At 48.2% G+C, this 25,076-nt stretch overlaps 1 protein-coding gene across 4 annotated transcripts in view; it reads left to right on the top strand.

Annotated features, from left to right (window-relative positions):
- FAM135B (family with sequence similarity 135 member B) overlaps positions 1–25,076 on the top strand; it is a 369,646-nt gene that overhangs the window by 297,189 nt on the left and 47,381 nt on the right. For all 4 annotated transcript variants that reach the window (XM_070075533.2, XM_070075534.2, XM_089335756.1 and 1 more), the window contains exons 8-9: positions 9,968–10,121; positions 16,370–16,419. In XM_070075533.2, coding sequence (XP_069931634.2) covers positions 9,968–10,121; positions 16,370–16,419 — 204 coding nt within the window. The remainder of the gene's footprint in view (positions 1–9,967; positions 10,122–16,369; positions 16,420–25,076) is intronic.

The raw sequence follows: 25,076 nt of genomic DNA, 5'->3' as shown, positions 1-25,076 counted from the left end.
TCCAAATTTTACTTAAGATTTATTCAGATTATGTTTGATCTATTTAAACAGTTTCTATAGGAAAATCTTGAATTATAATCCTGGGAAATCTACTACTCTCTGAACCAATAAAATGAATCTAATAATCATATATAATTTTGGTTCTCATACTTGCTATAATTATTTGAGCCTGTTTTCTATAGAACTAAACACCACAGTATGACAAAGCCTATGAACTGTTTTCCCATGTCTACAAACATGCTAGCTTGTTTTCTCTGGGAGTCAACACAGAGTCTGCATTGTCACTAATCATCTGCTATAGTGAGACAGGCACTGGTGGTGGCTAGGAATGTGGGCTCTCGGATAAGATACACCTCATTCAAGCAGCCCTGAGACCCCATACTGATTGTTTAATTCTGAGATAGCTCACCCCTGCTCCCTCACCCGACACCTGGATATAACTCTGGGTGCTCAAATAAGGAATGCATGAGGATCCACGTGGGTGTTTGTGTTTAGAGTCAGAACATTAGATATGTGTTCACTGCTGGTCTACTGTGGCCCTCTCTCCAGGTTTCCTACAGAATGAACCAAATGTGCAAAGCCCATCAAGAGTACCATGGGTAGAGACCAAGACCAGATCCACGCAAGAGACCACAGAACTCAGAATTAGAGGATAATTAAAGCTGCTGACTCTATGCCCACCTCAATGTCAGTTGAATGGCTTAATACTTGTTATAATTAAAAACACGGTAGTGTACAATACTGAGTCTTTAAGACACCACAGTGAACCTCTGTAACTTTCAGCCTAGAAACAGATCCCGTGATCACTGGGACTGAACACTAGCTTATTCTGCAGTTACGCTGGAGTTTCTGAGCTTGAAATTGGCCTCTTGGGGATTGGAGTGATAATTGCTTGACCCCTCACACACTGCCTAAATAATCCTGTTTATCTGATGGCCTTTCCTCTTCCTCCTGCTGTTTCCATTATCCCCGCTCTCACTGCCTTGCCCTTGGTTGAGGGATTTTGTGTCTGGAGAATTTAGAAAAGAACCATATGAGGGGCCAGCGCCGCGGCTCACTAGGTTAATCCTCCACCTTGCAGCGCCGGCACACCGGGTTCTAGTCCCGGTCGGGGCGCTGGATTCTGTCCCGGTTGCCCCTCTTCCAGGCCAGCTCTCTGCTGTGGCCCGGGAGTGCAGTGGAGGATGGCCCAAGTGCTTGGGCCCTGCACCCCATGGGAGACCAGGAGAAGCACCTGGCTCCTGGCTTCGGATCAGCGCGGTGCGCTGGCCGCGGCGGCCATTGGAGGGTGAACCAACGGCAAAAGGAAGACCTTTCTCTCTGTCTCTCTCTCTCACTGTCCACTCTGCCTGTCAAAAAAAAAAAAAAAAAAAGAACCATATGAGATGAAAAGCTTGGCTTTTGAGCCCGGCTGAGCTGTTTGGGAATTCTGGACTTGGACTTGTCTCTTCGTAATTGTGGGACTGGGGCTTCACTTCACCTCCCTGGGCCCATTCCATGCTTGTGAATTTGTGTCACATGTTCAGCTATCCTAAGGGTTTCAGTGACCAGCAGCCATGATCAATGAGAACCCAGAGTGGCAGAGAAGCGCTTGGGTATAGGCCACCTGCCCCATGCCACCTCTCCTGGGGAGGCTCATGCCGTGGGTGAGGAGTCTGGTTTGTGACCTGCCTGGCTGTGTCCCCTGCCTCCCTCTCCTGCGTTCGTTTACCCTAGAAGCACAGCGCATGTTCCTTTTGCTCTTTCGTGGTTCCTGCACTTCCCTGTTTATTTACCTACCTGACCCCTCAGGATTCACCTGCATCAGGCAGCCTTCTTATCTACACGCCTGCTTACAAGAGATGGTGCCCCGTAACACAGCCACAGCACCCTAAGATTGCTCTAGAATGACACGCTGCTGCCCTGCAATTCTGAGCCTATGCCCCTGGTTTTCACAGACTTGAGGATATCCCCCTCTAGATGGGGACATTTAACTTGAGGAACTCAAGTACTCAGCACAGTGCAGGCAGACAGGAACCACAAAATCAAGAGCAGTTAGGGTCATGATGATGAATGGAATTGAACGAACCCACTTACTTGCTGAATGATATAAAGAAACACAATTACAAGTCTTCTAACATGAAAACACAGTTCTCTGAAGTAAAAGAGATTAATAGCAACAATTCATGTATTTATGCAAAGTGCACCATGAGGATTAACTTGTAAGATGGTTATGGATGACTCATAGTCAATGTATAACCCTATCTATGTACTAATGAGTTTTTACTTTTAATTTTTAGAAATTTATTTATTTGAGAGACAGAGAGATATCTATCATCTGCTGGTCCACTCCCCAAATACCTGCAATGGCTGGGATTGGGCCAGGCCTGAGCCAGGAGCCAGACCCTCCATTCAGGACTCCCATCCGTGGCAAGAACCCAGCTACTTGAGCCACCCCCTGCTGCCTCCCAGGCTCCGCATAACAGGAAGCTGGAAGCAGGAGTGGGAGCCAGGGATTGCACACAAGGATTATGATACAGAATGTAGGTGTCTTAGCCAGCATCTTCACCACTAGACCAAAGACCCGCCCCTAGTCATTGTTTTTTTAAAGTTATGAATAGGTCAGAGTCTGTTAGTGATGTAAGATTGGCCAACTTGGCTGAAGAAAGTCTCATCACTGAAGTCCGTCAGTGGGAGGACCCACATGGAAACCACGGCCATCACAGGTGTGATAAGACTGACCACTTGCCTGCTTTTTGTGCTTCATGGACGTCCATTCCCCTCCAGTTGTCCTCTTGCCATCTGAGAGCTCTGAAGCCCTGTCCAGGTGCCTCTCCCAGCTGAGTCACCAAGCCTGAACTTGACCCCAGATTTCTCCTCTGATTCCAAGTCTGCTAATACTTTTTATGGAACCCCATTGCTTTGCTCTACAAAGTGTGAGATAAAAGAAAAAACACTGGCAGTGGTTTTGAAATAAACTGCATCAAAAACATCTTAAAATTTGCCATTGAAAGCAGGCTTATAAACACATAGGAAAGAATACAGTAGTTAAGAATGAGAAATGAGAACAAACACAGGGAGGATTATCGAGATCTTATTTCCAGCTATGCAATTTGTACCTTTCTCTGGACCACAGTAGAATAGCTGGGCCCTCAAGGAGCATTGGTTTAATCCAGTGATTTTCAAATGATTTTTTTAAGCCAAGGAGTTCTTTTTCAAACAAATTCCTAGGCAGACTCCAGTTTATAAAACTGCTGTGAACAGAAAAGCTCTGTTGAAGTGAGAACCCCACTCACCCTTCCCGTTCTTGTGTCCTATGACACCCCCATGAGTTTTCAAAACGCTGATTGAAGGACACTGATCCACGCCCGCCCTTTACCCACTGCTGAGGCTCCGGACTGCTCCACTCCTGGATGTGCGGACAGAGGCTGACGATTAAACTGCCTGGATCATTTCCAGGAGGAAGTGCAGCAAAAAAAAGGCTGAAAGTGTGTGGCTTTCAGCACCAGCTCGTGTTTGAATTCTTGATCTGCCACTTGTTTGCCATGCAGCCTGCAAGCAAATCATTTACTGCTCTGAGCTTCAGTTTTCCAAATTGAATCAGGTTCATTTCATCAGGGCACTGTCGCCATGATAATTAAATGACTAATACGTGTTCAGTGCTGAAACAATGCCTGGCATTAAGTAGGATCAGATAATAAAAGATTGCAGCTTATTAATCTGTTTATGATGATGTTTATGATTTTCTTATTGGTAAAAAAAATGAACTAATAACATAAAACTCACTGCATCATCCAGAGGAGACACTCGAGACTAAAAATAGTACCAGGCACTCAGTACACCCAGTGAACAGTAGCTACTATTAATAGCATTCTAGATCTTGTGGTCTGATATAGCTTACATTTCTTTTTCAAATAAACATCAAAAATATTAAAAACCACTTCCATGCATGCATTCTCCTACCATTGTAATATACACAAGAAAGCATTGAAATGGCTTGACAAAATATATAATTCCAGGGCCAGCATCATGTGCAGTGTGTTAAGCTGCTTCTTGTGTTGTCAGTAGTCCATATCACAGCATCAGTTCGAATCCTGGCTGCTCTGCTTTCTATCCCGCTCCCTGCTGATCTGCCTAGCAAAGCAGCACGAGGTGTCCCAAGTACTTGGGGCTCTGCCACCCATGTGGAAAACCAGAATGGAATTTCTGACTCCTGGCTATAGCCTGACCCAGGCGCAGCCATTAGGACTATTTGGGGAGTAAGCCAGTTGGTGGAAGATCCACCCTCCCCATGTTGCTCTGCCTTTCAAATAAATAAATAAATAAACAAACCTTTATGGGTGTGTTTGGATGATTTTGGAAAGATTTAGATGGTCACCATATACCAAGGACAACTCAGATTGTATTAATGCTCCCTCTGAAGAATAAACAAGTAGAATTACATAGAACATAAATATCTATGACATGAATATTGTGATAGGATGTCCTACTCCAAATCCTCGAATTGTGTGAAAGTCCCACAGTCCTAAAGTAGGGGGAGGTGAGGAGGTGTTGGGCCTTAAAGCCAGGCCTGTGTTCATCAAGTCTGTATCGTCACAGAGGTCACTCCGATGTGTTCACCTGTACTTCCATCCTCTTTGAACTCTGCTATGCCAGCTGTTTCAGGTCCAGAAACAGGTAACACACCACTTCCACCCTGAGGGTGTTCCAGGAGTGTTGGAGGGAGAGGCAGATAGGGAAATACCTGGTCTAATGATGTGTTTACAAGAGGTCACAGAGGAGGAGTGGTGCAGAAGCTCAGGGAGGAGATGGCGTTTGACCTGAGTCTTGCTGGTGGTAGAGGTTAGTTCAGAAAGGCTGGGAGAGGTCATTTCAGGTAGAGAGGGGTCAGGGCTCAAGAGGAGAATTCAACAAAGGCTTTAGAGGGAAGCGAAGGCAGCAGGTGAATCTGGAAATGGTGGCAGAGCTTAAGATGCAAATGCCTTGTAGCGATGTAGACCATATAAACCAACCTGCACAGGCGGTACCGCAGATGGAAGGCAGGGCAAAGACAAGGAGACTTGTTAGAAGGCTGTTTTTAATAATCCAAGTAAGCAGTGTAGATGACTCCAAGTAGGGCAGAGAGAAGAGAATTGTGGAGGTTGCAACCCTAAGAAGCTAAAACTCATTCTTGAGGAGATTTGGAGGCCAGGAGAGCTCCCTTCCTTTCTTGGACATTGGGCAAAGCTGGGTCCCTTCATGGAGCCCAGAGAGAAGAGAAGGATCTAGGGAGGGGAATGGTACAAGGCTCCAGTTAAAACGCTTTGTGACTTGAGGCAGGATGTCCAGCCACAAGTTTGGGAAATAGATCTAGGCAGGGTTTATACTTAGAGATGTGGATTTGACTGGCATTTATATAAAGGCAAGAGTTGACGATAAGCTTAGCTATGTCTGATTTCTGTATTCTCTGTTGGGTAATAAATGAAGGAAGAAGTGAAACTTCTTAACTAGCACCTGCAAGTTCTTTAGTGCTGGTAGACACCAGGCATTCTCCTGAGCACTTTTGCTTGGCTGTTATCCCTCCTTTCCATGTCGGGAAGCTGGTGCTTCTTATACGAAGGGAACTCTGTACCCTGTCAGTGCAGGCCGGCCTGTGTGCAGGCTAATTTGACTGCAGAGCTCCCGACAGACTTGAACGACATCACAATTTATTTTTTGGGTTCTAAGTGGATCACTATTAATTCTTCAGTCTCACAATCTATAGACATCCATCAATGTGTCCTAAGTAAGCAAAAGTTCTTTTTAGGGTGCACTGCCCATATGCCTGAGCCTTGTATAAGTCAGTGTAAGACCAGGTATTTCCCTATCTGCCTCTCCCTCCAACACTCCTGGAACACCCTCAGGGTGGAAGTGGTGTGTTACCTGTTTCTGGACCTGAAACAGCTGGCATAGCAGAGTTCAAGGAGGATGGAAGTACAGGTGAACACATCGGAGTGACCTCTGTGACGATACAGACTTGATGAACACAGGCCTGCCTTTAAGGCCCAACGCCTCCTCACCTCCCCCTACTTTAGGACTGTGGGACTTTCACACAAGCTCATTGAATCCATAACAGCAACCCTATGATGCCCATCACGACTATCCCTTCTTTATAGATGCTGTACCTGCTTGCAGGAGAGGAAGAGCCTGTCTGAAATGTCATTGGGAATAGATGACAAAGCAAGAACTCAGACTTGAGTTTCAAGCTCAAAATGAAGACAAGTTGTTCTATAGCCAGGCTCCAGACACTGTAGTGCACTCCCTTTCAATGATTCAAATATCTTCCCACTTACACAGGACTTAATCCAGTCACAGAAATTGAGAGACACCTGTCTTTTTTTGTGCACCTGCTGTGGGCTGGGCTCTGGCCTGGAGCCCTCCATATGTAAGTTCAGGTACAGCCTAGTGGTCTGCCTGCCCTACTTGATTCCTGTTTCATTATTAAAGGGCTGCGGAAGTGTCTTGCTCTGTGCTGGGGAGATGGTGGTGGGCTCTTCAGTTCCGTCCATCAGTTCTGGTGGAGATGCGTGGGCTTTCTCACTGCGACATGGAGTTTCTCACATTCAGAGGTGTTCTGTTGAATAATGTATGCAGAAGAGGGGCTGTGTCTTGGTTCATTTTGTTTAGAATAATCGCTAGCCACGCGTGTATTTTTCAGGGTTTCTCTTTGTGTTAGGGTTTTGTCTTCTTATCTCAATAATCTTATTGGATTAGTCCTATGAAGATTCTGCAAAATTTCCTTTATATTTTTCCTGAAAACTTCATTTGATGTTGGGAGTCTTACAAATAACTGACATCATAGATTCCTTACTTTCTTGAGTAGTTCCTGAAGAAGAAATGGAGTTGGGAGCAGGTAGCAGGACCAGGAAACAGGATTCTGGGGGCCGCTTGCAGTGAACCCACCATGCCCTTGTACTTTCTGGATTTTATGCCTTTGTTAGTTGCCCCTTTCTGCAGTCATTCCTGCTTAGTCACAGCTGATAGAGACGCTGCAAGACTTAAATTAATGCCTCTGCCAAAGTAAGCGGTCCTTTGTCGAGCATCTGTTGCCTGCCAGACGTGGATTTCAGGGGCACGTGTGCAATGCAGAGGAGGGCTGCCTCGGTTTCGTGCCAGAATTGTGGGAACCATCTCTGCTGCTGGCTTGCAGAGTGGCCCTGAACAAGTCACTCAGTTCTCTGAGTCACATTCTGTGGTCTGTGGAATGGAACGGGAGTTTAGTCAGATCTGAAAGAACTCTAAGACATATAGACTGATAAGAATAAGGAACAGAGAAATGCTCAGTGAATTCAGGACATACACACATGTGATAAGTGCACATACACACAGACACACATGCATAAGGAAATATACTAAAAATTCTTCAAGAAATTATTGGACTCTGGAGAATAGGGTGATTTGTACTTCCTCTGGTGATAATCGAGAATTTTTCCTTTTTACTGCATTTATATGCTGTTTTGAAAAGCGGCATTAGAGGAGCTGCCCTTTATGGCTCTTTCTGAAGATGGAGTGAGGTCAAGAGTAGTAGGACCGTCCAGATGCTTCACCAGCAGTGGTCCCTTCTCTCTCCATGCACCTGGGGCGTCTGGCATGCACCCTGCTGTGCGTAAGCTCTGTCGCCATTGCACAGCTGAATTGGCTTCTCTGAATTTGCCCTCACTGTAACAGGAAATATAAGAAATTGGAATAGATACATTACGCTGAATGCTGGGTAAATACAGAAGTTCTGGTTGGCTGAGTTTTCTGGTTATGAAACAGGTAAGTCTTCTGGCTCCAAACGGCTGAATGTCTTTCTTACGTCCACATCAGAAGGAGCTGACATTCTGTGCTTCAGGCGAGGGTGAGAGCCTCGGGAGTGGATGTTGCTGCAGAGGGTCTCTCCGAGGCCTCAGGCATGCTGCTCAGACCCCACCTTGTGCCATCCACTCCTTCCTCACACTGCCGAGATGGTGGGGGCCAACAGTAACTCATATCCAGGTCTGGATATTGTCCAGTCTAGCGCCTCTCACCCAAGGGCAATGCAGGGGTACAAGACCTGGCCCTTGCCCTGAGGTCAGGCATCTCTGCAGGCCCTACACACCTACAGCATGGACAAAGCCTCCCATTGAGACCCCATGCTATTGCCCCTGAGAGCATCACCAGTAACCTTAGAATCCCTTTCCTAGAGAATTAACCTAAGACAGTCTCAGATCTGGGAGACAGCACACCTCAGGTTTCCATCCAGGTTTCCTTCTGTGTGGCACCTTGAATTAGACTGGGTGTAGTTACTCCCATCACTGCCTGTGTGCACACACCATCGGGAGCACAGCTGAAGTTCAGATGGGTGTTGACCACCATCAGACCTTTGCTGTCTCCACTGGCTGAATTCAACCCTTTTAGATGGCAGCAAGGAGAAAGGAGACGAAGTGAGGAGGGGGCTGCCCCAGATTCCAGCACACCCACCAATGCACAAAATCACAGTCCTTGCCTGGGTTCTTCCAGCAGGACAGGCAAGGCAGCATGGGAGCATGAGGGCCACTGCTTCCTCCCATCATGGCTGTGTGGGCAGCATCTGGACCTGCAGGCCCTGACTTCACTGAGGCGTCCAGCACACTGGATCCTCCTGCTCTCAGAGCAAATTCTTCCTGGAATTCGTCCCAGGATGCCCTTCTCCACTCAGTAAGGAACTCTGGAGTTTCTGTTCCTTCCTTTTCATCCAGGCCCAGTCTTTGTTGGCCGGATCAGTTGGTAATTCCAGCAGTTCAAAGCACTTCCATCTACAGACAAAGCAATGTGCAGCATGCGCCCACACTGCAAGCTCACATCCAGAGCCTTTGATTTAACTTCACGATTTCTTCTGATTTTACGACATATTTCCTTCTTTTCGGCAGTGCCTACCCCTCAATCGCAGGCTCCAAGGACCTCTCTAGGGTCCTTATCTCCTTATGAAAAGATACCCAGCTCTGTCCATCTTGAGGGCCTCCTCTTATTGTGCAGCCTGGACTGGTGGGGGAGGCCTCTCAGTTGTCACAAACCTGGGAGGTCAACACCACCATCATCTTCATTCTCCTCATTGTCGTTTATTATCATTATTGCTGGGTGGTTTTTTTTTTTTTTTTTTGAGATTTAAAAGCCAGATTTATTAGAGTCAAAGACCTCCAGCCAGAGCAGCATGGAGGGGGATTCCAAGGGAGGCAAAACCCCAGAGTAGCCAGTAGTAGTGTTTTTTTTTTTTTTTTTTTTTTTGACAGGCAGAGTTAGTGAGAGAGGGAGACAGAGAGAAAGGTCTTCCTTCTGTTGGTTCACCCCCCCAATGGCTGCTATTGCTGGCGTGCTACACCGAGCCAAAGCCAGGAGCCAGGTGCTTCCTCCTGGTCTCCCATGCAGGTGCAGGGCCCAAGCACTTGGGCCATCCTCCATTGCACTCCCGGCCACAGCAGAGAGCTGGACCGGAAGAGGGGCAACCGAGACAGAACCGGTGCCCCAACTGGGACTAGAACCTGGGGTGCCAGCGCCACAGGCAGAGGAGTAACCTAGTGAGCTGCAGCGCCAGCCTATAGTAGGGTTTTTAAGCACAATTTTTGGGGAAAAAAAAAAAAGCTTGACAATGAGATTGACCTTCAGTTACAAGGTGGGGATAAAACCCATCAAAAGACCTGATTTGCAGTCCTTTATCCTGTCTGGCTTGCTCATGATAAAACAAAAAAGCCACCCAGAAAGGTGGGATAGGTAACTTGTGTTGCTTTTTGTTTTTTTAAGTTGAACGTGGTAAGATGGAAGCGTGACATCGATGTTTCTCCCACATGGAGGAGGGATAAAGAGGAGGCTCAGTCTCAGAAGTCTCCTCCTGGAATCTTTACTTGCCGGTTTTCTAAAGATCGGGCCTGCTTCCCTGAATGCCGGCACTGGCGGGCGGCAGAGGCTGGGAGCCCTGTGCTGCCTGGGCCAGGCACGGTATTCCTCAGCTGTGCTTTCTGTCTCACGCCCACAGGGGAGCTTCTACGTGCCCTCCGAGAACTGCATGCAGCATGCACACAAGTGGCACCGGGACCTGTGCCTCCTGCTCCTACACGCCTACCGGGGACTCCGCCTCTACTTTCTGGCCATCATGAGGGACATCCCAGAGCTGCCTCACATGGAGCTGGGTAAGGGCATGGGGACGGGTCATTCTTGCTGGGAACTCTGGCTTCAGAAAGACTGGCTTGCTTCTGTGAGTGTCACGGTGACAACCCTGAGTTCAGGCAGGGTTTGCTGTGCTCTGACACCCTAGCAGGAGAGAGTTGTGGAAGTGCAGATGCAGTCAGAAGAGACGGGCGCCTCAAGGCACGTCGTTCAATCCTGCAGTTATTCATCAAGCATTTGCTGAACGGATTTTACACCTGGAACACATGGCACGAAATATTAAGTCACTTGGGAGGGGTGAGCACTTTTGTTATAAACTTTTCTTAATTGGGGTGTAATTACGGAATGTTACTTGTAAGAGGGCTTGTAAATGCTCTAATAAAGAGATGGATGCATAGATAGATGGATAGATAGATAGATAGATAGATAGATTTGCTTACTCTGAGTGAGTGAAGAAACCTCTAAGTATCTCTCCTGTTTGGTTGTCCAGGGACAGATTGATTATTGCACATGGATTTTCCATAGATTACATGTCAGGGAGACCACTGGGCTTGAATCTCTCTTGACTGACAGTGATGAAAGTGAGGCTTGGGGTTTGGCACTGTGGCATAGTGGGTAAAGCTGCTACCACAGGTTCAAGTCCTGGCTGCTCCACTTCTGATCCAGCTCCTTCCTAATGGCCTGGGAAAAGCAGCAGCAGATTTCCCAAGTGCTTGGGCTGCTACCACTTTCATGGGGGACCAGCATGAAGCTTCTGGCTCCTGGCTTCAGCCTGGCTCAGCCCTGGCTGTTGCGGCCATCTGGGAGAGTGAACCAGTGGAGGGAAGTTCTCTCTCTCTCTCTCCTCTTCCTGTGTTGCCCTCTATCTCTGTAACTCTGATTTTCAAATAAATAAATCCTCACAGAAAAGCAAAGTGGGGCTTAGAAAGGTCACAGGAATTCTCAGGGCACACAGCAAGGTGTTGCAGAGCTGAGACGGGAGCTCAGGCACCCTGCACTTGTCCCTTGGGACTGGGATCTTTCTGCCACATTACTCTTGTGTTGTAACAGGTGATATGTTATGGTTCTCAGTCCACTAAGGAACCTCCTTTGCCTGTAACAACAGAGGCCAGGTTCTCAGCCTAGTCTTCAAGTTTAGCACCTGTTTCAACACTGGACACCTGCTGGGTACCTGGACTTCCCTTCCTATACCCCTAGATCTCAGCAGCTGGGACACTCAGGTTTTGCTGATGTCTCTGGCCCTGTACAGTGTCTATTCCTGCACTGAACACATCACATAATAATGACGCATTTGCATGTTTCACCTCCCCACTAGACTTAGGGTCTTTGAGAGCAGAGTCCCCGCAGAGGTCACATACACACTCGCTGGCGGGTAGTGAAGGAGGCAGGGCAGTGTTAGCAGTGGTGCACTGAGCTCTGGAGCCATCTTCCCCGCCACCCTCAGCAGCTCTGGAGTCCCGACCACGTCCTCTGCTCCTCAGCTCTCCTTCAGCCATGCAACACTGCAGCTTTTTAAGGCTCCAGTCATGCAGTGCAATAAAGACAGGCACTTTTTATTTGGAGATTTAAAAGTATTTATTAGAATATAGGGCCTCCAGCCAGTTTGAATTTAAGAATGATATTTTATCTATAAGCCAATGAAAACAGAACTCTTAAATTTTCTCATGTAGACATACAATATGTGCACATGTGTAGCTTAACATACAAGATAGAGCAAAAGAGCAGCTTCAGTAACAGTTTTCTAAAATCTTTAGCTGTTCTTTTTTATTACCATCAACCAATTAGAATTTCCTTCTGCCCTTAGTAATCTGAATTAACCACATCTAAGTTGGAACCTGTAAAACATTATTGCCTCTATCTGCTAGCAGAACTGTGCCAGAGCATTGAGCACAATAGCGGTCAGGGAAAAACAGGTCCTTTGGAATCTGAAAGGACACATTTAAACACAGAACCAACGACGTTTGAACTTCATGAGCAGTGAATCTGATTTTTAAGGTTTGGAGAATACAGAACTGTGGATGACAAAGGCTGTAAATAGCCATGTTTAAAATTATAAACTCAGTAACCAACAAGAATAGGTACTCGCTATTCCACACAGTATTTTTGAAAGCACCCGTAAGATTTTATCAAACATTGGGCCTTTTTCATTAAGATAATCATCATGTCTGATAACAACACATGATCATTAGAGTTTGACATTTGTATCAGTAGCATTTTACATTATCATAATGACATAATATGGACCAAATTTGGTCATTGATACAAAATGATTACTCAAATGCTTTAAAATAAGCACATATTTAAACAACCCATAGCTCTTCATAAAAGATTCAGCTGTTTTGTTTTTAAGCAACTAGAATTTAACAGAGACATTAAGAGAACACAACTGATAACTTCAGCAGAACTCAAGATCTGTCTTTGGTTATCCTAAGAATTAAGTGAATAAAATTTAAATTAGTCAGCACACGGAATTATCCCATAACTTGCAACAATTTTAACAGAGTCAGAACTAGGGAAGAGAAAATAGCTTACTGGAGCTAGTTAGAAAACGGACAGAGTCACCAATTATACAAAACTATTAAAAGGAGATGCTACAGTTTTTTTTTTTTTAAAACTGATTTTTAACATTATTTTAGAATATTTACTAACATATACGAATTGCAAAAACCTTATTGCTTTAACAGATCAGATTCTAATTTGATGTCAGAGAAAAATAGATTAACAGCTTTTGTATCCAAAAATTTATTTCTTTCATAACCTTCTGCGCTTCCACACACCTTCCTCAACTTACTTGAAACATCCTATCATTTCCATTCCAGTCTAGAGTAAACTAGCCATCAGGATAAGTAATTCTTACAAACCATGTCCATTCTTTATTAAAAAAAAAAAAACACAAAAACAAAAACTGTTTGTTTTTGTTTAAAAAAACCCTCTTTCCTTCTTAACGTTCCTTACCAAGAACACTTTTTCTGTACTTGTGATGTTTTCCATCTGCCAATTTCCTTGATTTACATTTTGAAATAACCTGTTAAAAATCTCTGAATTAAGACAACATTTTTAAAATAAGGTAACACATCAAATTTCAGTCTGAGTTAAAAGCAGTGTTGAACTATTTTTCATACAGTTTATGAAAACATACTTATTAAACAAAATCAAATAGTTTCTCCATAGTATATAAGGTGTTAACCAAAGTTTACATTTAAACACATTTATCTCATTTGCTTTACCCGATTTACATTTAGCGATTACACCTAGATGACTGAAGATCCTGACATTATATCATACCTCTATCTGAATTAAGGCCAAAGTTACATTTATATCAAATGCTATTTACCAAAGATGTCATTTTAGATTCTAGTTTTCCTTTTACTCAAAGAAAAAATCCCTTAGGCCACTGATGCCTAGTCAGCATCAGCTACTTGGGATTGCCTCTGAAACAAAAGGTTAGCAGCTGTGAGATGGGTCTCAAGGGTTACTGTAGGCTAGGGACCCATGCGCCAGGGACAGGAAGCCCACTGGAGATTGCTCACTATTGTTAGGTTTTAAGAAGAAAAAACATCCAGATTTCTAAGGAGAATCTGATAGGTGATAGGGCAGTGACTACAAGGAGGCTCCTGTAGGAGCCCACGGAGGGGCAGGGTAGAGAAAAACTGGAGACCCTGCAAAGAGACAACAACCTTATACTGTAAAACCAAGAGCCAATACTGGACATGTCTAACAGAGAGGCTGTCACTCAAACCAGTCTCAAGGATGAGGAGTCAGGTCCGGAGGTATCTTAAGAAGTCATCATGTGGATTAATTCATATGCATTCAATAGCATCTGAAATTACTGGGCCTAGATTCTTGCCTAGAAACCCTCCGGCAAATTGGGGGCAATTGTCACCAGTCTGACGGGATGATGACGTTGGATCCACATCACGTTGGAGTTGCAGTCCAAGTCATGGCACCAAAAAATGTTATGGGAAAGCGGCAGCAGAGAAATTATTGTTACCTCAGTTCTTTGTCTCACATGGAAGAAGAATTTCCGAGTGGACAGCAAAGAGATTTAAAAGTATTTATTAGAATCAAGGACCTCCAGGGGCTGGCACTGCAGTGCAGCGGGTTAAAGCCCTGGCCTGAAGTGCTGGCATCCCATATGGGCACCGGTTCTAGTCTCAGCTACTCCTCTTCCAATCCAGCTCTCTGCTATTGCATGGGATAGCAGTGGAAGATGGCCCAAGTGCTTGGGCCCCTGCACCCATGTGGGAGACCCTGAAGAAGCTCCTGGCTTCAGGCTTTGGATCAGTGCAGCTCCGGCCATCTGGGGAGTGAACCAGCGGATGGAAGACCTTTCTCTCTATCTCTACCTCTTTCTGTAACTCTTTCAAATAAATAAAATAAATCTTAAAAAATAAAAAAAGAATCAAGGACCTCCAGCCAGAGTGGCATGGAGGGTGGCTTCCAAGAGAAGAAAACCCCAAGACAGGCACTTAATCAGAACCCCTTTAAATTACTCAAGGTGTAATGAAGGTTGTTTAGGATCTCTCTCTCTCTCTCTCTCTCTCTCCATATATAAAATACCCAAAGGAACTGAATTAATTTGTTTTCACTCACTCATCATATTTTGGAATCATATTTTATTGAGCATTTACTATGGAGTCAGACATTGTACTAGATGCTGAGGACACAGCCACGCTGACTATAACAAAAGTCTGTTGGGTCTCGTGAGGTTTCCGTACCTGAGGTCAGCAGTCCAGAGAGGAGGTACATGCTAATAAGGTCATCAGCTAGGACCCTATGGTGTACAAGATTGCGCATCTGCACTTGGAAAACAATGCTCTCATTAAATCTCCTACCACAGGGGCCAGTGTTATGGTTCAGCAGGTGAAGCGTCTGCCTGTGATTCTGGCATCCTGTATGGGTGACTGTTCATGTTCCAACTGCTCTCCTTCTGGTCCAACTCCCTGCTAGTGGCCTGTGAAAAGCAATGGGAAATGACCCAACTGTGTGGGCCCCTGCCAGACATGTGGGAGACCCAGATGCAGCTTCTGGCTCCTGGCTCTTGGTGTCAGCCTGACTAAACCCTGGTTCTTACAGTTATCTGAGAAGTGAACCAGTAGATGGAAGAGCTCTGTCTCTCTCTCTCTCTCTCTGTGTCTCTCTCTCTGCCTCTCCCTCTCTTTCTGTAACACTGACTTTCAAATAAATAAATAAATCTAGAAAAAAAAAACCCTCATACCACAGCCTTGTGCAGTCAACCAACCTCAGCATCACGGAACTGGGGAAAGTTTAAATGTGGGCAGGACGATGACTATTAAATCACAGGGTACTGGTTCCTGCTGTGAAGATAGTGCAGTCACAGGTTGCACTGTTGGTGGCATGGAAAGTTATGATGTTCATTAGTGTTGGAATCAATGGACCTTGTAGGAGGCTCAGCCCTGCCACTGTACTTCCCAGGGTTTCTGGTTTTCATCTCTACGATGGAGACACAAATCCATAGCCTGTAACTGTGGTCCGGGTGTATCTGTGTGTGTGTATATCTGGGTGTACCAATGAAAGCACAAATAAACATGGACGCACTTTGGGCACAAAAAGTGCAGGGTTGATGTAGGGATCTACTGTTTCTCAAAAACGCATTCATGAGACAGTGTTAGCCTTTATCTAGTACCCAAGGTATGGCTTCAAATTACATGTATTCTCTAAGCATGGTCCCTTTAGGCAGTCAGAATAGAGATAAGGAGAGTCCTCAGCAAATGTATTTGTCTCTGTTACTGTGGGAAGCAGGGCCCGGCCCCCACAACATGGCGCTGAGAGGGAGTAAACAAGTTCTACACAGCGGCTTCTGCTGCTTCATCAATTTGACTAACGAGCTACAGGAGCTGACCCAACCTCTGATTGGAAGAAAGTGGCGTGCTCAGCACGTGGGCAGCAGAGCACGGATTGGTGGGAGAGGACAATAAAGGCGAGATAGAAGCTGCGCGGGGGGATTCGCTTATGCGCCGCGAGGCGCCACAGACATCTCATACCAAGTGCCCAAAGAATAACAAGAATGCAGACACACACCAAGTGGAATGCGGTTAGAATGCGGTTAGCACAGGAGCGGGCTTGAGCGCACAACGCAGAGTCATTTGCTTAAACAACAGCGTCCGGTCCGGTGTCGTTCTCCCGCGAGCCCAAGGAGGAGCGACATGTGACTTTAATGCTAACTTGAAACCTAGGTGTTATTAATTATCCACTCCTTCATTTCACTGTGCACTCATTTGGCATGGTATTGTGTTTTATTTCTCCCTAGAGGCCCTTGCTGTGGAAGAAACACTCTCCCAGTTGTGCTCAGAGCTGCAGGTAAGAAAGCGTGGGCCCTGAGTTCTGAATGCATAGTGGTAGTGATGCCAAGCAGACTGCTTGCTGCTGTACAAATCAGGGGTAAAAAGACAAGACTGGAACCTCACCCAAGATCTCACACTGAAGAAGTGTTCTTACATCTCAGTAGGTGTCTCTTAGTGTACATTGTTCTCTGCTGGGTATGTTTGAAAACCTAAATGCATTATCAAACTTCTGTTACCTTGGAACATATACTTCCTTTATTTATTTGTCCATTATCCATGCACTGAAGAAACATTTATAAACCACTGACTATGAGCTCCTCACTGTGGGTGGCAGCACCCTGCACCTGTGCCCAGGTGGCCTCGGGTGTAGCAGGGAGGATAGATTCAATCATAGGTTCATAGGTTCAAATGTTTGACCAGTGCATACTGCTGAAACCTACATCCTCTGGAGTCCTGGCACATCCCACTGTGTTGGACAGTCTGGGTGCACACTCTCATCCTTACATCAAGAGGCAAACTGAGGTTGGAAAGAAGTCTGGTGTCTTGGGGTCAGTGACACAGCCAATCAATGATAGAAGCAGGACTCAGAATCTCATAGCCAGCAGACACCTCTGCCTTTTAAACCAGTGTTTCTCAGCCCTTGCTGCCCAAGGGAATTATCCTGGAGACTTAGACACATTTGCCTGGGGCCTGGACACCCACACTGGCTGACCAGAATATCTGGGGTTGGAGCTCAGGGACTGGTGCTTTCATCTGGAGCTCCCAGACCAGTATTACCTGCAGCCAGGGTAGAGGACCCCTCCTTCAACTTCATTATCAAGTTAGAAAAGCTAACTGCCCCATTGGATACAGCAGTTCCCCGTGACAAAGCAGGATGCAGAGACGTGGGGTGCTGGGCACTCAGAACAGCAGGCATTAGGGACGGGTCTGTGGGGCTGAGCCATTTGCCACAAGTCTGGAAGAATGGGCAGGACTTGCTGGTGGGGATTGTGGGGAGCAACTCGGACTAGACTAAGTTACTGGAATTAAGACTTATTCTATGCATCTGCTCTCCCACAATATGGCGCTGAGAAGGGAGAAACAGCTTCTACACAGCTGCCTCCAGTTCAACCAATAAACTGTAGGACCTACTCCTGATTGGAGGAGAGCAGCGTACTCGGCGTGTGGGTAGCAGAGTTGGGATTGGTGGAAGAGGACTATAAAGGAGGAGAGAGACAACATGCACCAGGAACATCTATCTGAAGGAACACCTGTGCAGCCCCCGAGAGAGCCGGCCGGCGGTGTGCCGCTCCCCTGCGGAAGTGGGGAAGGTGGCCAGGGGGAACCGCCCTTCCACGGAGGTGGAGGGACGGCAGCCAACCCGGGAAGAACCAGCAGCAAACCCGGGGAGGGCCGAGCAGGCAAAAGAACAGCGCAGGGTCCTGTGTCTTTCCTCCACGAAGACGGGGAGCGACAGGGATATCACACACAGGTTAAGTGCAGGGATGGACAGGCAGCGAGGGAGCAACACTAGAGCATGCATGGGTCAGTAGGGCCTGGAAGGACCTTGATGCCAGCCCCTGGATGCTCTCCAGGCCTGACCTAGCAAGGCCATTGGACAGATGGATGGCTAAGCAGACAGGCGGCCACCAGGCTCCTGACCATTGCTATTCTCCACTGTTTTGGGAAAGGCTCAGATACTTTGCAGCCATGCAGGCCTGGTTCATATCCTGGTGCTGCATCATTCTTCTCAGTCTCTTGTCCATGGATAACCAACTCTGCCGTTAGGGCCTCAGATTCTTTGGTGTTACTGTGCAGGGTTCAGAGGGGCTCATAAAAAGGTCTTGAATGGCTCAGCCCGTGGGGTAAGCTCTATGGATTTGGCCTCTCCTTCTCCAGGATGTCTCAGGCCCCATCTCCCCAGAGCTTGGCCAGAGCCATGGGCCTGTGGGGGTGCAGCTCAGCATTCCAAGGGAAAATGGCTTGCGTCTGTGAATTATCAGAAACTCAGTTTTGGCCTTTGAAAAATCATGAACAGCTCTCCAAGTCATCTTTGCAACTCACAAGTCCAGCTGCAGAGCTGATTAGCAACTATCTGTCAATGCTCTTACTCCCTTTCCTGTGAGCCAGTTGGGAGACACAAGGAGGCAGAGGAGGCGTGGCCTGTGGTTCTGCTTGTTGGTAGCCCACTACTACCGTGCTCAGGCTTCCAGAACACAGAGGAGTCTCAGAACCAGTGCTGGCACCACCTCCTTCATCAGCAGAGTCTCAGCCACGTGCTGTTGGGATGCTTGTCACTCGTGTCCCCTTTAACCTGCCTGCACCCCCGAGGTTGCGTTGCCAGTGCACCTGGTCATGGTCACCTGGCACCAGTGGAGAATGGCTACTCACACCCAGCAAGACCTCTGCCTTCTAGAGCTCCATGTCCACAGCCTGGGTTTCCTCCCACACCACAGTCCATGGGTGGGAAGGCCTGCTTGTGTTTGCTGCTTGATAGTGGGACTGGTGGGAATCCTGACATGTTGCAAAGACAATCAACACTGCCGCCAACAAAGACCCAGCTTTGAATTCCATGCCTACTGTGTGCCTCTAGACAAGCTTAACCTTTATGAACCTTAACGTTCCTATCTGTAAAAATAACTTGGTTGTTAACAGTGTTCCTTTTTTCTCAACCAGTGAGCATGGTGCACTTGCTAGTTGCCTGTATGCTGTTCTGTGTGCATTGCCTCATTTAATTGATAGAAACATTCTATAAAACCAGTGATTGGATTGTGGTCAGTGGATGAAGAAGGCAGGCTGGGCTCACCAAGGATGAGTCACAGCTCTGGCAGAACAGGATTAGGCCACTCATAGGCTGCTCCGCAGCATGAGGCCACAACCTCAGGAAGTGGAACTGGAGACGGCAGGCTATGAAGTATGCGCATGGGGCCTGGCACGGGGCGCTGCATGCAAAACAAGCTCACCATTGTATTTGGTGCAATCTTCCTGGGTCTGACTAGTCATCTCCTTCATCATAAAGTAGATGCTGCTGCCACGTGTGCCCAGGGACTGTGCCACATGCCCATGCCCCTTTAGTCTTCATGGCCACAAAGGATTGCTGTTTCCCTGGGAACTGCTCCATAGAGTTCTGATTCATTTCAGCCAACATTGCTGACATGTCAGTGGCAACCCCTTTGCTTCCGGAGCAAGAAGGCTAAGGAGGTGTTTGGTTCACTCTTGAACCTCCACTGCTTGGAAGGGCTCCTGGCACCTGGTTAGCTCTGAGTAAATGCTGGAAGGAGTGGATGAACAAATGAATTACAAAGACAAGGAAGTGACTTGGCGCTGGAACACTCAATGTCCCTCCCTGAGGTTGCTGGCTCCTCTGCACAATGAGCTTAGACTCCATGTGTCTGTTCATTGATTGCACAGAGCCGTGTGCGTGTGTGTGTCCTGTGCCATGGATTGCATGGAGAGTGGTGGTTAGAGTCGACTTCTGTCCGGACTGCAGGGATCGGCGACTGGCTCTCTGCCTTTGGGTAGAGGGACATTTCCCCTCTCAGTGGCTGGTTTCCCATGTGTGAAGGGAATTACAGGGAGGATGGAATTAGGTCACCTACACACAGAGTGTAGCACAGAGCCTGGTACACAGCACCACTGCTACTGCTGCACGGCCATCGCTCATCCTGTTCCGTGAGCTGGCGAGGGTGCAGCTGTGCAGGCTGACACTGTGCTGCCTTGTGTGACACCAGGCAGAGATGTCGCCAGCTTTGTCTGGCAGGAGGTGGACTCCAGAAGAAAAGCTTCTTTGGAGCCAAGCCTTGAGGGAGCAACAGAGCCTCCCGTTTGTGCTAGGGAGTCTGGAGGCAAGGGAGCCCCAGGTGCGGGGCTGTGTGTGTGGAGCGTTGTGTGGGCTCTAGGGAAGGGTGGCATGAGCAGGAGGGAGTCCAGGCTACGCAGAGGGGGTCATGGAGCCATGGAGAAGGGGAGTGACCAGCTCTCTTGGGCTGTGTGGAGAAAAAAATCGCTGAGATTATTTCCTCCCCTGAGAACACTCGGCCACCAGATGCACGAGGGTTCACCCATGCTGATAGTCAGTCTTTTGACACCTGGAAGCCAGGCATCTCAGCATCTGATTCCGTTCACTCCTCACACTGGCTGGCTGGGGTTAGCCTCAGAGCTCACGAGGCTGCCCCCACGAGAGATGCCAGTCTCAAGTTTTGCATCTGTTGCACACCTGACCAGTTGGAGCTTTCCGTGATCCCGTGAGCTCAGTAATGTGATCAAGTGACTCCTAGAACTCAGGAAGCACTGTTCTTACGAGGGCTGATTTATTTATGAAGAAGACGGATGAACATCAGGGGAAGTGGTACACAGGGTAAGGTTTGGCCCGGCCCCCTGTGCCTCTTACCCACCTACCTGGCAGGTGGATGCCACATTCGCCAACCAGAAAGCTCTCCAACCTGGCTGAAAATGTTATTGCTGTTCCACTTCATTAGGCGTGATGGAGCACATCATGGCCACGTGACAGCCCCAGCCCATCTCCCGTTCCCACTTTCTATTCATAGACTGGTCTTTCTGGTAACCCACCTGGTTCATGCAGGGGGCCAGCCCAGTGTCACCTCATTGACATAAACTCAAGTACAGTTGAAAAGACATTACAAATGACAAAAGAAAATCCTATTATTCTGGGAATTCCGGGAGTTTTAAAAGCTCTGTGCCAGTAACGAGGGAGATTTTATATACACCACAAACGTGAACATCCTCTCTCCCTTTCACACACACACACATGTATATCTGGGGTCAATGGAATTAAGAGAAAAGATGGATTTTCCATGAACTTTATGAAGCTCCTAAGTGTACATGTGAACACTTGTGCATGCATGCATGCATGTATACAGACCTGTGTATGTATCACAGTATCACAGAGGGGAAGGGAATGAGCTTTGAGGCAGGACGGGGGTGGGTGGGTATAGTTGATCCCAGCTGCAGCCATGGTGACAGCAGTGTCCCCCATGGAGCCCTGCTCCCTCTGCAGGTGATTCACTGGGCACCATCCTCACAGCAGCCCTGGGGCACAGGGCGGGAGGTATTCATGGACCTCCATTCATTGCACAGTAGGGGAGCACAGAGGAGTGTGGCTTCCTTACACTCAGGTACTCACAAAGGGGTGGCCGTAGGGGCCCTGAACTCCAGGCCACCTGTGCTCACTGCAGTCTTATTACATCTGCTCGCTGAAGTGGTTGAGAGATGGGTTAGGGCACAGTGGTCACTGCAGTGGTTCAGGTGAGAGACACAGTGCAGCAAAGAAGTTATCAAATACATTCTATAAAAAAGGCAACTGCTTCCTTCCTCCCCTGGGGCAGTGCACGAAGCTGCACGGATGCTGCCCCTTGATTTTGAGTCACTGTTGCTGCAGGCTTTATTTTGCACAAAGCAACCAAATTAGCTGGCTGTGGCAGGAGTTGGATGGGTGACAAGAGTGGAAAGAGTGAAGGGGTGAGCATCAGCCTCGTCTGAGGTTTGCTAACAGGCTGGCCTGGCGGTTGAAGTGGAAGAAGCAATGTCCCCTCCTCTGAAACCCCTGAAGAGCAAGCTCAGAGCTTGCAGGGTTCAGAGGCGGAACATCCCCACCTGGTGGCCAGCACCGCTGCAGCCAGTGTATCAGTCCTGGGCCTGGACCAGGGCAGCTGCCAGGACAATTGGGAAATGTTTGCAGTGTCTGCAGACAATCTGGAAACAGCATTGAGCGCTGCATCAGTGCAGTGGTTCAAGCACAAAGTGCAGAGGTCGATTCCACGGGGACTTGCGTGAACGTTGACTGTGCATCTGCTGTGTGCTGGCCTCCCCAGCCATTTGCTGGGGACTATGAGGATGGAGGAGACCTAGCATGGCTTGCAGCCTTATGAGGGACAGATGTGGTCCCGGATAAGACAGAGACTAGAAGTATGGCCAGCACTGGGCCCAGGCGGTGTAAGGTGAGGGGAGAGGTTAGCAGGCAGGGCCGGGTGAACTTGACCCTGCTGGGGAGGTGAGGACACAGAGTGGAAGTGTGTCAGACACTAGTGAGGACAGCTCATCAAAGCAGAGGAACAGCTGTAGAGAGCCCAGGCTTATCCTGACCGAAGCACGGTGTGAGCAGCTTGGGGCCAGTGTGGCTGCAGCTGCTCCGCAGCCAGTCTGGACAGGTGAGGGGAGTGGATGATCAGAGCTCCTGCTGTTCAGCCGGATTAGGAGGAGGGGCTGTGCAATCCCGGCACCTCCCACAGGTTCGGACACAGGCTGAGGATCTGACAGAAATCGCTGCCCTCTTCTTTTCAACACAACAACACAGGTTTTCTGTTACACGAAAGACTCTGCTTGCCTCCCTGTGCACTTCTGGCAGATCCCACCTTGGAGTTCAGTCTTTCCCAGAGCTGCACTCTCCTTGCAGCAAACAGAAGACAGGCTCCACCCTTGGGAACCAAAGGTCAGATGCTGACTGTGGTTTGGAGAGGTTTGGGCTGTCTGTTCTGCTTTGTTTCTTTGTTTTTGGGCCAGTGCACCTACCAGAGGGTCTGGTAATCAGTGCAGTACTTCATTGAGAAGCCCTGGAGCGTCCTTTTGGAGTTAGGGGCTCAGGACACTCCGGTTCTAGGAAGCTAAGTCATGCCTCAAGGCCCCACTGTGGGGTTGCTAATCTTTCATTCAACAAGCACAGAACAGGAGGGGCTCCCACACCTGTCCCCTCCCCTGTTCCATCCAAAGAAGGCAGCTGAGTGAAGTGAGCCCCTGTCTGTGCTGATCCCATGACAAGTGTGTTGTGGGCATTTTAGAAGCATGAACCAGGTTTATTTGTCTGTGGTGCAGGTGTCATCAGCCTGCTTCCTGCAGGGATGCCAGAGCTGCAGAGAGTGGCTGTCCACTGTGGTCACTGCTACCGCTTCCTGCCCTGCCCAGCCCACCCAGCACTGAGACTTTCCAGCACTAACCCTAGGGGGCAGCACAGAGCTTGGAGTGTTTCCAGCTAGCACAAAGCTCAGCCAGAAAACCAGTTTGGGGGCTTTTGACCTTGAGTGTACTCATGAATTGCCTGGGGTCTGTTAGATGCAGATTCTGATTTACTTGGTTTGGAGAGAGGCAGGAGGTCCTCTACTTCCTGCCAGTCTCTGGCATGTGACTATGCTGCTGCCACGCCTCCCTGAACCCTGAACCCTCACTGTGCCAAGCAGGGAGGCTGGGCGCAGGACCTGACACTATCTTTGCTCAGGTGAGCTGCCCTGCTGCAGTGTGGACCTCTTGGCCTGCAGGGCCCTTCCCTGCTGTGCCCTGGAGCTTCTGTCCTGAGGGGCAAAGCCAGCTTGCCCTTAGAATGTGGGGGATCACACCACAGGAGTGCTGTTTCCTGGGGGGCCCTTCTGAGGCTCTGAGGACCCCCATGTGGCAAGGTCCTTGTGGGCGTTGCCTTTTGCTTTGCCCAGCTTCCCGTAGAGAGGCTTGCAGTGAGCCTAGAATCCCATACGAACACAGCTCTCAATGCCCTGTTTAAGCCTCCTGGTGGATGTTTGGCTCCTACAGGGCAAAGGCCTGATTGAGATGCAGACCAAGGTCCTGGGATGTGTTGCTCTTCTGGCCAGTTGCTGAGGTGGCACACCCTGTGTTTCTGCCCCCCTCCCCCCGGGAACAAGGCTGGGACTTAGCCCAGTGCTGCTCTGTGCTCTGCTTCCTACTCTGTCTTCCTGGACTGTCCCACTTCCCCTGGGTTTCATCCTCATAGGCAGTGCCGTCAGCCTAGGAGGCCCAAGCCTAATGGTCACTCTCAGGGCACCCCGTGGGGTCCTGGGGTCTGAGGGCTCCCATCACTCCAGGTCTCATGGTGCAGGGCTCTGTGCCCACCGTAGCTCGGTGAAGTCTCTGGTTTGGGCCATTTTTCTCTCCTTCACTAATCTATGACCTCCTCCGTGGAAGCAGCCGAGTTCTATTTATATCTGCAGCTGTTACCAAAATATATTAGGTGCTTGGCAAATATTTGCTGAATCAAATACACAAATGAGTCTCCAAATAGCACAAGATAGAGAATAGTACTCCAGTGTAACTGTCCAGCTGAACTCAAATCAAAACCTTAATTTCATCGATTGGTGAAGGGCTCTCTAGATGCCTTAAATCTCCTGCCATCCACATCCTCCTTGGTCCTCTGAGTAGAGCTGTAGTGCATGGCTGTGGCAACAGCCCTGTGAGCTTCTGGAAGGAAAAACAAGCAAATGAAGGGGGTAGTGAATGGATTCCAGGCCAGAAGCCTCCAAGGATATCCAGTAAGCATGCAGAGACTGCCAAGGGAAGAGCCTCATGCATCAGTTAGTGGGCTGAGCAGGCATGTGTGCATACCCTGGTAGTGCGTAGGATGGGAGCCACCATAAAAGTCTACCCTGGAGGTAACGGGTTGATGAGAGGCAGCCTGGCGTGGCCACTGAGCAGAGCTCCACTGCCAGGCCCAGACATTGGCTCCATCACCTCCTATGGGTGCAATCTCCGGCATGTTTCTGACGTTGCCAGAGCCTTGGTTACTCCTCCACCACAAAGTGTGGTAATGATAGTACCTACTGATAAGATTTGCCATAAGGATTAAGTAATTACTTTCTGTAATGTCTCTGGCCCTCAGGGCCTTGTGACTCTCAGTCTTCTTTGCTGTCATGGGTATTCTCAGAGATCCTTTTGTGTAGGAAGAGTCGCCTAGAT

The sequence above is a fragment of the Oryctolagus cuniculus genome, chromosome 6 (assembly GCF_051225735.1).
Source record: "Oryctolagus cuniculus isolate XC-2025 breed Fujian yellow rabbit chromosome 6, ASM5122573v1, whole genome shotgun sequence".
Taxonomy (NCBI): Eukaryota; Metazoa; Chordata; class Mammalia; order Lagomorpha; family Leporidae; genus Oryctolagus; species Oryctolagus cuniculus.
The sequence above is the reverse complement of the archived record's forward strand: the minus strand, read 5'-3'. Positions and strand labels throughout refer to the sequence as shown.